At 34.1% G+C, this 13,801-nt stretch overlaps 3 protein-coding genes across 8 annotated transcripts; 1 reads left to right on the top strand and 2 right to left on the bottom strand.

The window, feature by feature from the left end:
• Window positions 1-3,245: 3,245 nt before the first annotated feature.
• LOC146930883 (RNA-binding CRS1 / YhbY (CRM) domain protein) lies at window positions 3,246-6,370 on the bottom strand. Its single transcript, XM_085702335.1, has 4 exons — window positions 6,263-6,370; window positions 5,534-5,873; window positions 4,208-4,609; window positions 3,246-3,825 (listed from the first exon to the last, which is right to left on the bottom strand). The coding sequence occupies exons 1-4, from the start codon at window positions 6,358-6,360 to the stop codon at window positions 3,367-3,369; spliced, it is 1,299 nt and encodes a 432-aa protein (XP_085558461.1). The 5' UTR covers window positions 6,361-6,370; the 3' UTR covers window positions 3,246-3,366.
• Window positions 6,371-6,640: 270 nt separating this feature from the next.
• Window positions 6,641-10,835, top strand: LOC146930882 (uncharacterized). Of its 6 annotated transcripts, none has more exons than XM_085702341.1 (3): window positions 6,641-6,710; window positions 9,105-9,664; window positions 10,295-10,835. In XM_085702341.1, coding segments are annotated over exons 1-3 (759 nt in total). In that variant the 5' UTR covers window positions 6,641-6,709; the 3' UTR covers window positions 10,493-10,835. The 6 variants fall into 6 exon arrangements, with proteins under 6 accessions (XP_085558467.1, XP_085558465.1, XP_085558464.1 ...); XM_085702339.1 differs by having other exon boundaries at window positions 10,289-10,835; XM_085702338.1 differs by having other exon boundaries at window positions 6,641-6,866; window positions 10,289-10,835.
• A 1,376-nt stretch (window positions 10,836-12,211) lies between these two features.
• LOC146930881 (calmodulin-like protein 3) lies at window positions 12,212-13,214 on the bottom strand. The gene has a single exon (XM_085702342.1). It carries the CDS (start codon window positions 12,781-12,783, stop codon window positions 12,331-12,333), a length of 453 nt encoding a protein of 150 aa, XP_085558468.1. The 5' UTR covers window positions 12,784-13,214; the 3' UTR covers window positions 12,212-12,330.
• Window positions 13,215-13,801: the final 587 nt, after the last annotated feature.

The raw sequence follows: 13,801 nt of genomic DNA, 5'->3' as shown, positions 1-13,801 counted from the left end.
CATAATGGCCTCTTTTTGCTTTCAACTTCCTATTATGCTAAACTTCATTATGAATCATGAGCTTAACTATGTCAGCCAACCATTTATCAGTTATGAGATCAAGGGCACGATCATTACCACCTGTTGTTCAGGTAGATCAACCATAACATTTGCCGCATCACAATGAGAAGCCTCACTTGTTGAGATTTTAAAAGTGTGGACTGACTCATTTGTTCGTCCAAGACATGATGACCTTTTTTTTTATGTTGACGGAGGTTTCATGTTGTTGAGACTCTTTCTATAACACAAGTGCATACGCCGCATGTAGTCGTGCTTGGATGAAAGTTTTACATATGTCATATGAGAATGGACCTTCAATGTAGCTTCATTATTTTATTTATTTTTGGATGGATTAATATGAAAGCTGCATGTTAAAGATGAGAACTATGATGTATGTAAAACAGATTTTCAACATTGAGGATAATCAAATACAAAAACAAAAAGATTTTTAGTGTTGCCAACATGGTTTAGTTTAGATTTTAGTACAATTTTTTACAAACGCAACCTTAATATGCTAAATGTAGATGACGTGCCTTTGAAGAAAGAAAAGGTGCACGTGAACGGTGTAGTTTTTTATATATGAATATCCGGACCACCAGCCTCCCCTTTCAAGATTAGAGTCACACCCATCACTTTTGATGATCCAAACTTTTTATATTTTTAGTTTTGTGGTTGTTAAAATTGATTTTGAGTGAATTGATTATGTAAAATTGATTTTGACTAGAAATAAGTTAAATGTAAAATAACTTATTTGTGTTTAGATACATTTATGTAAAAATATGTGTTGAACTATAAATTTGTGTAAAAATTAATTTATTAATTTATACGCAAAAGCTACAAATAATAGCTTCAAATCGAATTAATTTTGGAAGCAAAATCAATTCTACCCCAAAGCAACCAAACATGTCAAAATCATTCCTACACCTCCATAATCAATTTTGAAAGTGGAAGCAAAATCAATTCTACCCAAAAACAACCAAACATGTTGAAATCATTCCTACACCTCCATAATCAATTTTGAAAGTTTAACCAAACATATGCTTAGTATTTACTACAATTAGTGTCCTCAAAGTATTGTAGAACCATTTACTACTCATGATGGTTATGTTGAATTTGGGGTCACGTTCGGTCTATGTTTGAACTTTGGAGAATATACTATGCTCTTGAACTTGTTTGAGACACAGGTTATCAGATGTTTTCTTTTGAATCAGATTTGCCTATTGCAATGTTTCTGGTTACCAAGAGGTGTCATTCGACTCATTCTTGTTTTTCAAGTGTCTCCCTCATCAATCGCATTATAATAAAAGGTTGACGGATCACAATCACACACATTGATAGGCAAACAAACAGGTTAGTGACTAGCTTGTAGGTCATGTCCTTTCTCTACCCATGGATACCCACCTTTTAGACCATCCTCATCTAAGTTGTGATAACCTTTTATGATAAGATGTAACACCCGTTTTGTATCGGAAAAAAAAACAATTGAAAGAGGAATTGAACTCGATCAAAATTATTCATGAAAGGAAAGCTCACTAAATTTTTGTTTAGAAAAAACACAGTATTTACTACAACAACAATAACCACCATATTTTATATTCCTAACACTCAAGATTATTAAGGCTTTGTTTGGGAGTTTGGAGGGGAGGGGAGGGGAGGGCTTTGGGGGGTTGGAAATATATAGAAAAATTGACAAAAAATTCACATTTTTTGAAAGAACAGTTTTTTAGAGAATGATAAATTAATACTTATGATTAATATACTTTTAATTTTAAGAATATAATAACAACATAGATTGGATTTGAAAAATTCATATAAACCCTCCATAACCCCCCAAAACCCTGCCCCAATACAATTTTTGAGTTCCCCCAAATGAGGGGGATTTTTTATTATGAGTAAAAAATTAACCTCCAAAGCCCTCTCCTCCCAATGTCTTATATTTCTTCCACTTTCTCCTTCCTTTTTTCCAAAACCCTCCCCTCCCCTCCCCTCCAAACTCCCAAACAAAGCCTAAAAGACGAAAAATATGAAGAGATTAAAACATGCACTTAAGTGCTGTTTTTTTTACTCAACTGAAGTGTTGTTTGGGAGTTCATATACTTGAGAGAAGCTATAGTTTTGGAGGAGGGGTGCGGGTCAAGGCCTAGTTAATGCTGAAAGAACGTCAAAATGCTATAACTGGGAGGACACTACTAAAAACTCCATGTACTTCTAAATGACACAGATGATGTGGAAGGGCACCTTTCTTTTTTTTGGTCTAATTGAAGGGCACTTTCAAACAAACAAAATTAGCGATTTTTTTAACTAGATGTGTTCAGAGTGAGAAAGTAGTGCCCTTGTCTAAACCAACATGCAATAGTCTAGAAGGTTATGGTTATTTTGATCAATATAAATCATATTTGGTCCCATAAATATAACTCAGTTGTAAGAACAACGTCGAAATTTAGACCGCAAATTTCATACTTAAAAAGTATATTCCAATCACTAGACATCTTTATAAAAAGAAACCGCACTCATATCACGAGGTTTTCAACAATATAATCACCCTTTGCACCAACATGTGGTAAAATCTAGGGGATTATGATAATATTGATATTGATGCCGCACTAAGATGACATTATTATTAAAATGGACAATTTATCTGTTGTCTATAATTATAATGGAGCAACCTTCTACAAGAGAGACCGTTAAATGCTTTTGGATTGGTGTTAAGATAACGTGTAATGAAATCATCAGTTGAGCTATCAATATCATTCATAATTCATTCACCATAAATCTATTAGTATTATAAACCATGACATTTGGAATCAGAATCATTTTGAGGTTTTATTCTACTTTCAGGTATTTCACCCCTTTTGGGTCCCTTTAGCAATGTGTCTTTGATTATATCAAAAGCAAACATAAACAAGGGCCATGCATGTCCTCAATCATGATGATTCACCCACACCACATCATCAACAAAAAAAACTAACAAACACTTAACAAGAGTTAGGTCTTGTCAAATTGCGGATTTAAGTGCTTTATAGCATAGCGAAATTTGAACAAATCATTGTTCCGCATTACGCTACATAGTGTACAGTTCATTGAAATAGCGTAGCGAAATTTGAACAAAGTATTTTCCGCAATCCGCAATTCACAGTACTGGGTCAGATAGGTCAGGTAAAATTGCATCTACTTTATAAAAGACTACAGGACTCAACAAAAATTCATTTTCTATAAACAAATTTTCGATTTCATTCAAGACATTTTTTTATGTACTATTTGGTTTGGTACTCAAGGCAACTTTGAACAATATATAATTAACTTCTAATCTCTAGTGATGGGAATTTGTTAAGATAACAATTCTAGATTCTTAAAATGGTGGGTATGTTTACACATTGATGATGGACCTGTGGTTGAGCATGCACTTTCATCTTGCATTTTAGTTAAATATACTTCTCTTTCTTGATCATCATCCGAACCTAACATGCTACCTTCTTCAGAATCTGATTCACTCATTGACAAGTTCCCATTTTCAAAGTTATCTTCGGATTCTGATAGCTCCGTCTGTGAGGAATCTGATTCTGTCTCTGAAAGATAATAGCTACTTGAATCAAGGTTCTTTTTATCATGATTCCTCTTTTCCATGGAGCTTCCAATTGGACCGTCGAGTATAGACAAAGGATTGCGGTTGCTAGGGTCGCCATAAAGTGCAACGTGTCTATGATATAGCTCCAATTCTTTCTCCGCGATAGCAATGAAGCGCCTCACTGACTCGAGCGATTGCTCATACTTGGATTTTTCAAGTGCCTGTGAGAAAAAAAGAGAATTAAAAAAGAAAGTTATTTGACCCATCTCAGGTTATATTACCAACAACCAATTCACAAAATCATTGAAAAAGCATTTCCCTCCAAAAAACAGCATTGTCAATCGTAGAAAAGTTTATTCAAATTCCGCTACGTAAGAGTGCTATATCACCGCTATAACAGCTATTTGACAACATTTTGTATTACACATCGTATTATTAAACAATAGTGATATATTCAAATTCTGCTACACTAAAGCATTGCTATATCCGCTATTTAACAACACTGTCAAAAAATTGAGTTGCATTTCCAATTCTTTTTAAATGATATGATTAAAAAAACAAAACTAATGATGAGTTTTAGATTAAAAAAGCACAGAAACACACCTTTTTCTTCGACAATGTATCTATCGGCGACATAACCTCAGGTTGCATGTAGTTCTTTCCACGATAAAATATTATAGTGTCATCGCCTATGATGTGAATTGGAATACCGCCACTCAATCTGGCAAGTTCTTGTGCATACTCGTGTACTTGACCAGGTTTACAAGGCTTGCATATGCACTTAACAGTCTCATGTTTCTTCCAATGCATATGCATATTGAGAATAACCCCTCCAAATAATCCTCTTCTGCCCACTTGTAGATAATTAGAACTCTTCTGAGCCATTTTCTTCAGATAATGTCGTTCCTCCCCCGTCAAACCATCTGGTTTTACCTCCGGACCCTGAGCCTTAGCAACTTCATATCGTTTGAGCCGTTCAATAAGCAACGCTTCTTTGACTCTGGCCTGGGGTTAAAATCAGAGTCATGTAAAATTTAGTACAATGTCTAGGAAAATAAGCATTTCACGATTTTCTCAACGAGCACTCAAGGGGAGAAAAATTAAAGAATTTTACAATAGTGAGTAATTTAAAACACAGCTACTCGTATAAGCTGAAACTAACTTCTGCGTCTCGTTTTTCAAAAACGCTTTCATTTAACTTCTCCATAAATTCTATAAGCTTATAGAGACTTTTCGGTACGTGAAGAATCACAAACTTATTTTAATCAAGAAGCTGCTATAAATCAGAAGCAAGTTCAAACTGAACATTATTATATTTAGGTTCATGATAGAGTGTCAATATTGATTTTGCCTTCTATCAAGCGTGATTATTAGATGCTTGCTTACTTCAGTAAAAACATATTTTGCCTTTGAATCTCAGTTTGACACTTTGACCAGATCAAGAAAAAATGTAGTTTTTGGATCAAGTTAAAAAAAAAAAAAAGTACACTTGAGTGTTGCATGGAACTTGTTTCTAGAGAGCATAAACCACTTTATATCAACTAAATTTTAAGCAAATTAATTTCTCAAATACAAGTTCATTTGTCAAGCACTGATCCAAGCACACACTTAACCACTCATGAGATCAACATATATCGAAAATGAACAAACAAAAAGCCATGAGCATTAAGCAAATGATGGAGTGGTATGCTGCAATACGGTTGGCACCTATGCAGCACCGACAATTTAGATTTAAAGTGTGTTTGGTGTCTGACAGGTGTCGGTTTCCAACACTGACACATGTGGTTATTTTTAATCACTTTCATGTTCTTAAATTATCATTGATGTCTACGTGTCACTACCAGTGTCATGTTTGATGTTTGTATATGCGTTTCATAGGTGCATTGATATGGAAACAAAACAAACATAGAATCCAATGACAATGCTTACATTGTTAATCTTGAACTTAATCCTCTCTTCAGGATTAGCAAACTTCTGCTTTTTCTTCTTCCCTTTAACACCAAGTCGACGTGGATCTCTCCTATTCGCCGCTTTCCTCTTCTCCTTCTCTCTCTTCCTTTGCATCTTCAACCTCTTCTTAGTCTTCCACTTATCTTTCCTTGGAGCCTCAACCTCATGAGTCTCGAACTTTGTCTTCCCATCCTTTATCACAAGGTTAACCTTCCCATAACTCAACTCTCTCAAACCCCACCAAAAACCTTCCTTCCCATGAACCACACAATTCCTGAATGGAGAACCAATAGAATATAATTGTCCCCTCCAAACTAACCTAGAACACATACACATATGAATTAGAACACAAATATAAACATTACAGTTAATTTTAAATGTCAAATCAAAGCTTTTGACACTTCTGATCAAAAGGGTGTTCAGTGTCTGAAACATGTGTCCGTGGCCGACACGTGTGATTTCATTCAATTATTTCATTTTCTTAAATTACTACCGGTGTCAACATGTCATTGTCGTGTTTGTGCCAGTGCTGCACACATTGAAAGTCTTCAACTTTCAATAACCAAAAATCACCAACAAGGAAAATAAAGCTAACCCAATTTAGTTAATTGAATATAGTATTCATGACAATCACAAAAATTTGATTTTTGAGTTATAAATTAACCATAACTAATAAAACATGTCGTAGTGAGAGGAATGAGAAAGAACCTGGGAGGGACCGAAAACGAGGTAGCAGCATACGAAGATGATTTGAATTTGAATGCAGTGGAAGCTCTACGAATAGTGCGGAACAACGTAGTTGCCATGGTAAGAGATGAAGAAAAACTTGAACAGTGTTGTGACTATGTTTGTGTTGTTGTGTTGTTCTGGTGCACCACCCGTATTGGATCGGGTGGGTTATATTTCGGGTACTAATAGGATCCATCTGGTAGAACACGTGGCAAGAAAGTATTGGGTTAATGAACAATGTTGACTTTTTCATAGGTTGAGAATCAATAGGATTTTGACACGTAAGAGGGACTCTTGGGAACTGTATGTACGTTACCGCACCTAAATATCTTTCTTTGTATTCTGGTGTTTCTCTCTGAAAAGCACTTATCATAGAATCAAAAAATATTCAGAGGAAGGTTTTCTAGTTTCACCATCGATTTTTTCAGTGAGTTTTTTTATTTTTGTTTTCATTTCTATTTTTTTTTATTGTCTTCAGTGGAAATTGTATTGATGATTTTGATTCATTTGGTATTTTAGGGTTTTTTCTTTTCTTGTGATTTTGAATCTTCTTTCTTTATGTTTCTACAATTAAATTCAAAGGGTATTGAGAAAGTAACTCAAAATTGAAGCTTGATGTTGGTGTTGTTGGTTTTTTCTTTATGTTTGTGGTGTTGTTTTATTTTATGATAGAAATATGCATGTCTACATTATATATGTACATGTTTTGTTCTGTTAGTGAAGAAGAATATATTGTGCTTGTTAATATTGACATGATCTGAGCTTATTTAGGCTTTTCTTGACTTGATGCATTTATTGCACAAGTGCATACCTTTTAGATGCATGCTGTATGTCCTTGAGTTTTTAGAGAAGTTATAAACTGTAGCTTCAATCGTAGCGCGTGTTCAACATTGATCAACCGCGATAACAAACCGACACGTAGTTGAGTTGATTATTGTTTTAAATTTTGGCAGTGATGTAGAAGCCGAAGATATTATTGACTTTTATGATTTGATTATCAACAAATTATAGGACATGTAGAAACTTATATGGCGAATAAAATTTGGAATGCTTGTTTTAAGTTGGGACAAATTATGGTCATGTTTGAGGCCATATAATTCAGAAACTCTTACTTTTACATTGCAGTAATGGCATCTAACGTATGCATAGGTTATCTTCATTTCATGATTAATGATTAACAAGTTTTAGTCCAAAGAATGTGGAGTTTTAGTACTCTCATTTTACTTATTTGAAGGAACGAGAAAGCAAAATTTATTTTTAAATAGGGAGCGTATGGACAAACTGCTTAATTAAATATTTTACGTTACATTTTCTTTGCGTTTGGATATACACATTGAGAAGCTTTTGTTTTCTCAATTTTTGTTTTTATCGTAAAAATAGAATTTGGGATGAATGGAAACCGAAAATGGGACGGGTGTAAACTCGGTATAAATTGTTTCCATAAGCTGTCTAGGAGAAAAAAACTTCAAACCAATCATAAGCTATATTTGTAAGCCATTTTATGAGATAAGCTCTAAGTAAATTCTTCCTAAATAAGCTGACATAAGCCGAGATACTCTTCCTGATTTAGGGTTATGCTTTACTTTTAGTTTTGTAATCTATTTTGGTTGTTTGGAGGATAGTATTTGACAATCATTGGTGATCCAAAGGCTTTGTTTTGTTTATTATTGGGAGTGCATTTTATTTTGGTTGTTGTGTTGTGAATTTTATTGTCATTGTTTGCTTTTCAGAACTTCTTTGTAAACCGTGTCCTCATTGTAGTCCCCTCTGAAAGTAAACATTTTTCATAAAATAAAAAATAATATGAGTTTTGGGATTAGGACTATATTTATTGACACGATCTCTCTTTAATTTGATTTCAACCTATGTAGCCAATAGTGGCCCTTGGGCGCTACGCGATACCCGATTGCATTGCAGATTTCTGCAGCAGATGTAGTCCCACTGATAGCGGCCCAGTTGCGGTTGTAGTGGCCGCTACTGTCAATGTCCTATAAAATTCTGAATTTTTTTTTTGGACTTTTTGGTAATTTCACCCTTGTTTATTTTAAATGCTTAGATGAGTTGTTTTAAATTTTGAAGGCTCTAAAACTTATTTGCTTTATATTGGGTTTGAATATTGATAGCAATTAACTTTGATTATTAGTTATGAATATGTCTTAAGTGTTGTGTTTTTCTATATTTTTAGCTTTTATGTGTATAATGAGTTTCTTGTATTGTTTCCCTAAACTTGTGACGTAGTGGCCATACCGCTACCCGCTATCCCACCACGACTACATAGATTTCAGTATGCGAGTTATGGAATATAAAGCTTTGATACTCCAAATTGGAAAGTATCGATTTCTGACACGTACCCTATACATTCCCGAAAAGTATCTAATAATTTGTTTTGTTCTTTTTTTAAAAATGTTTTCTCCGATGCAAGATGCATCTTCAATACGTCTTACCTACTTAATATATAATTGTCATTCAGATATGACATGTCATTTATAGCGACTTTTTAATATAATTTTTTACTATTCAGGTACGACATGTCATTGGCAGTGACTTTTTATTATAACTTTTTACCATTCAGATACGACATATCATTGATATTGACTTTTTAGTATAATTTTTTGCCATTTTAATTGTGTTTCGTTACATCATATATGTTTGTTAACGTATCTTGGTCATGGGCGGCACATCTTGATTTTTCAAATATTCCTATATCTGTATCGTTCTATGTATCTGGGCTTCTTAGGTTATCGATCAATCTTGTAGACTGTTCTGTAGAATATATCACCTGAACACTGAAAATCTTATAGCAGATCTTTTGTTGTTGCAGTGGATTTTGAGATTGATGACTCTGTTAATGGCGATACAGTAAGAGATGGTGCCATGGTTGTAGCTGGTAGCATACCTGAGGAATACATAGAAGAAGAAAGTTCTGAACCATCTTACAAACAAGACCAAGATGATAACGTGACTCAAGATTCTTCTGGAGGAGTGTTAACAATACCCGCTGCAGTTCCCACACTACCAGACGCTTCTGCTGAGGAGCCCTATGTGGGTCAGGAGTTCGAGTCAGAAGCAGCAGCGCATGCATTTTACAATGCATACGCAGCCGAGGTTGGATTCATCATACGCGTAAGCAAGCTCTCACGATCAAGGAAAGACGGAACTGCTATTGGACGGGCTCTTGTTTGCAACAAAGAGGGTTACAGAATGCCTGACAAGCGCGAAAAGATTGTGAGGCAAAGGGCAGAAACAAGGGTTGGTTGCAGGGCAATGATTATGATGAGGAAAATTAATTCTGGTAAATGGGTTATTACGAAGTTTGTAAAGGAGCACACACATCCCTTGAATCCTGGAAGTAGTAGAAAGGATATGTTTGAAATTTATCCGGTCAGTTCCTATGCTTTTTCACTACCGAAGAATTGTATAAATTATAATAGTTTATTGATTCTCGTATATATTGTAATGGTTTATTCCGTTGATTGTCATTGTTACTTTATGCTTGATAGATTGAGAATGAATGGTATTAGTTTAAGGATTAGATAATTTAAGACCATTTCAGAAATGAAGTTTTTAGGATAATATTGGTTCTTTCACACATTTTAGCAAAATTTTGAATGAAGCTTCTGTCTTTTTTCACCTTATATAATACTTCATCCATTCATTTTTAATTTTCGTTTTTGTAAGAAACAAATCTTATTTATTTGTCGTTTTCCAAGTTCAATGCAGAATTAACTATTGTTTTGTCGATAATACTCTTAAGTATTTATCGCAGAGAGAGAAATAGGTAGAATGAGATGATAAGTAGTTAAAGGTATTATAGGAAAATAGATCATTCTTGTTATGTAGTTATATTGGCCACCTTATCCTTTCCATGAGAGAAATTGCAACTTAGAAATTACTTTTACGGCACTTTCTGCATGTGAAGAACTCGCGTGATTTATAATTATTCTATTCTGTTCTCTTTTCAGTTTAATTTTTTCCCCCTACTTACCTCGTTTGTTTCTATGTCAGTCTCAGAACGAACATGATAAAATCCGCGAACTATCTCAGCAGTTGGCAATAGAGAAAAAGCGATCTGTGACATATAAAAGACAACTTGAAGTGATATTTGATTATATCGAGGAGCATAATGTGGGTCTCTCAAGGAAAATGCAGCGTATAGTAGACAGTGTGAAGGAGATGGAACCTAAAGAAGAAGAAGAACATAATCATTGATAGGTTCACCTTTCAATTATCTAGATTTTTAGTCATTATTATTGAATCTACTGTCGATGTTAAAAAATGCTCCAAGATGAGGTGTGCAATAATATCTAATAACTGCTGACATAGGTTTCTGCTTTTAGTATTAATATGATACAATGGTATTCATTGCATTGCTTTTTATTTATGCCGTCAAATTTTAGTTTAGTAGCAGAAACTATTTTCAATCGAATGTATAGGTCCTTTGAGTCTATTCATATGAAGTTGGTGCTAACAATTGTGATAACTCATAAAAGGCATTCAAATGCCTTGATAGCGCTTAATTATTCCATAGCTGATTTTGCAACATTTTATCCAAGCTTGCCCCTTTTGTATAGTTTCAAAATAACTATTGATGATCTATTTTGTATGGAATGAGACTGTTTCAGAATGCCGTGCCTGGGTGTTGGTATCTTTTTCACCACTAAAATCTAAACTTCTATCGATGGAGTTTTTGTATTGGTTACTTGTAGTCATAACACAACTTCATTGGTTGTGTTCATTATACAACATTATCTTTACTTTAATCTGCTGCAGTATATATCAAGCAACTAGGTGCATGTTTTGGCACACCATTTGGAGCCAGCAAAACTGAGTCTGGATGCAGTCTAGATATTATTTGATTTATACAATATGCTTGACATCTCCAAAAGTTCATTAGCTGTAACTGTCTCTGGCTCCAAACTATGGTTGAAGAAGTTGAAAATTCTCTCTTCTCTGTTCGCCAAAACTCCGTTTGGAGTTTCACCTGATTTTCCAAGTATTTGTCAGTATCATTACTACTGCGTTGAGTACAGAAGGAAAGAAAGGCGTTGAAATATTTCATGATGAGTCCGAATAATATCAGTCCGACCCAAATCATATGTTTCTAGAATATCGGTCCAGATGGACCAGGCGTGTATTGTAACATTGGCCCAGAGCAATATCTATTGCGCAGGCGGTTTTTGTACTGTTTGTAGATTCAAAGTCTCCATGGATTTGAATTTTCTGCATTCATGAAATAGTGCGCAATGGTTGATCTAAACCTTTTGATTGAGGTTAGATGGTTCGTGTTTTGACTTTGTATTGCAAACACAACTTATCAAAGTTGGAACATGATTATCTGATGTATTATGCAATCGTGTCAAATGTGTGATTTCGCGACGGTAGAGAATCCATATCTCACCACCATGTTTTCTTTTTCTGTTTGCTGAGCTGAAGAGAAGCTTTGTAATATATTCCCCTGCTGTGCCATTATTATACCTTCGCCTATTTAGTTTGTCAATTTTGTGCACATGGCACATTTTATTTTACGTTTTTACTAGTGTTCGAGTCATTTCATCAAACCCAGAGACTTCATAACAGTTTGCATGCATGGAGTTTTATGCAAGAGATGAAGCCAGAGACATTAAGAACATTTTACATTACCCGTTAAAATTGAATCAAAAACAAACAATCAGCAAAATAATTCAAATAAAATACTATAAAAGAAATCATTTTACAAAGTTCCACCACCCAAAATACTTTACAGAATATAACATCAAAACAACAAAAAATGGAGACACCAAAGTTGTAATGAAATGATCAAATAGTTAACCAAGCCTAACAAAGTGAAAAAAAAGAGGAAAAAAAACACCCTATCTCTATCTTGTCCCAAAAAAGAAAAAGAAAAACACAAATCTCATCTTATCTTATGTTGTTTGTACACACAAAAGATGGGAAATGAATGAATTGAATTACCATTGCTTGCATTTGTTACAATACATTACATATAACATGAATAAATAAATATATATAGATAGCTAGGCTAGGCTAAAATGGGCAATGAAATAGAATTAACCAAGAGCACTGAAACCTCCTCCTTTCATCATTTGCTTAAACTCCTTATAATTAACCATACCATCACCATCAACATCCACCTTCATAATCATCCTCTTACATTCCTCAACGGTTCTTCCTTGTTTAAGACCAAGAGATGACAAAACCACTCTCAGTTCCTCGACGGTTATAAAACCGTCGCCATTTTGATCAAAGACGTTGAAAGCTTCCCTCATGTCTTCCTCTTCGTCTTTTTCGTCCATGATGGATTGATATAACTCACCAAACTCGTCTAAATCCACGCAACCGTCTCCATTGACATCAATCTTCTCGATCATTTGTGATAACTCCTTGTCAGGTATGAAGATTCCTAAATTCTCCAAAGAATCCGTTAGTTCTTTCTTTGTTATTCTACCGTCCCCGTTCCTATCGAACATTTGGAATACACGCTTTAGCTCGTTTGGATCCATTTTTCGTGTTGTGATTAGTCTTATTTTATTTGTTGAATTGTAGAACAAGGTGAAGGAGGAGTTTTGGTGATTTGGTTTGGTTGGAGGAGGAGGAGGGGTTTCAGCTTGTTTGCGACAAAGACAAGACAAAACAAATGAGAAATGAAAACTAGGAGGTTGTAATAACGTAAACAAAGGAGTGAATATGGATCCTTAGGAATAGAGGTGGCATTTGTGGTGCTTGTAGCTTTTCTTTTTCTTGTTATGGCTAACTGGTTTTTTGGGATATGGAATCTAAATAAAGAAATACACAAGTTAAGATTAGATAAATATACAAAGGAGTTAATTCAAAAGTAGTGGATGGTTTAACTGGAAAAAACGGGTTAATTTTAACTTAAATTATACAAAGTGTCTAAAGATGTCATTATATTTTTGTGTCAAATTGGTTTTTTGTCTTTAAAAATGTTTACACATTGGAACCATTTTTATTCTTAGTCCAAGTCTATTTCTGTCACATAATCAATGAATGATATATTATAAAAAATGTTTCAAAACTCAATACCACAATTAGACTCGTGTTGATAACAATGAAATCACTATCTTATTCGAAAAAACTAAAAAAGATAATGTAAATTTTGATGAATTAGATATTGTAATAGATCATTGTGGTGTAATTTAGATGTTATCTCAATGAATTTAAGATATAATTTAGGTTCTTGAATTGTCAAATAAGACTTTTGGTCATAAACATATAGATCTATTAAAATGAGTACTTTGACCATCAAGTTTGTGTTTTAACATTAGACAGATTGCAAAAAAATACGATGGAAATTTTACCCTACACTTATACTTCTACTCTCTCTCTAGGTAGATGATATTGATCCTTTAACCATGCATATTTTCTTCTCGAGACGGAAGGTAGTTATGCGTCCAGGTGACCTTTGACTACCCCATTATTATTATTATTGTTGTTGTTGTTGTTATCCTTGTTGTTGTTGTTGTTGTTGTTGTTATAAGTTAGTGTATTTTTATGTTTAAC

Source organism: Medicago sativa, chromosome 4 (genome assembly GCF_051527215.1).
Source record: "Medicago sativa cultivar Bolivia chromosome 4, Bolivia_mono, whole genome shotgun sequence".
In the NCBI taxonomy this organism is placed as follows: domain Eukaryota; kingdom Viridiplantae; phylum Streptophyta; class Magnoliopsida; order Fabales; family Fabaceae; genus Medicago; species Medicago sativa.
This window is presented reverse-complemented; position numbering and strand designations above follow the sequence as displayed.

What these genes read in the sequence shown, in the direction of transcription:
- LOC146930882 (XM_085702336.1), top strand. Translation starts at nt 8,267, where the DNA reads ATGTCCTATAAAATTCTGAATTTTTTTTTTGGACTTTTTG. An exon ending in TTTTTTTTTTGGACTTTTTG is followed by an intron (nt 8,307 to 9,104) that starts GTAATTTCACCC and finishes TTGTTGTTGCAG; the next exon opens with TGGATTTTGAGATTGATGAC. An exon ending in ATATGTTTGAAATTTATCCG is followed by an intron (nt 9,665 to 10,288) that starts GTCAGTTCCTAT and finishes TTTCTATGTCAG; the next exon opens with TCTCAGAACGAACATGATAA.
- LOC146930881 (XM_085702342.1), bottom strand. Translation starts at nt 12,783, where the DNA reads ATGGATCCAAACGAGCTAAAGCGTGTATTCCAAATGTTCGATAGGAAC.
- LOC146930883 (XM_085702335.1), bottom strand. Translation starts at nt 6,360, where the DNA reads ATGGCAACTACGTTGTTCCGCACTATTCGTAGAGCTTCCACTGCATTC. An exon ending in TCGTTTTCGGTCCCTCCCAG is followed by an intron (nt 5,874 to 6,262) that starts GTTCTTTCTCAT and finishes TATGTGTTCTAG; the next exon opens with GTTAGTTTGGAGGGGACAAT. An exon ending in TTAAGTTCAAGATTAACAAT is followed by an intron (nt 4,610 to 5,533) that starts GTAAGCATTGTC and finishes TTTTAACCCCAG; the next exon opens with GCCAGAGTCAAAGAAGCGTT.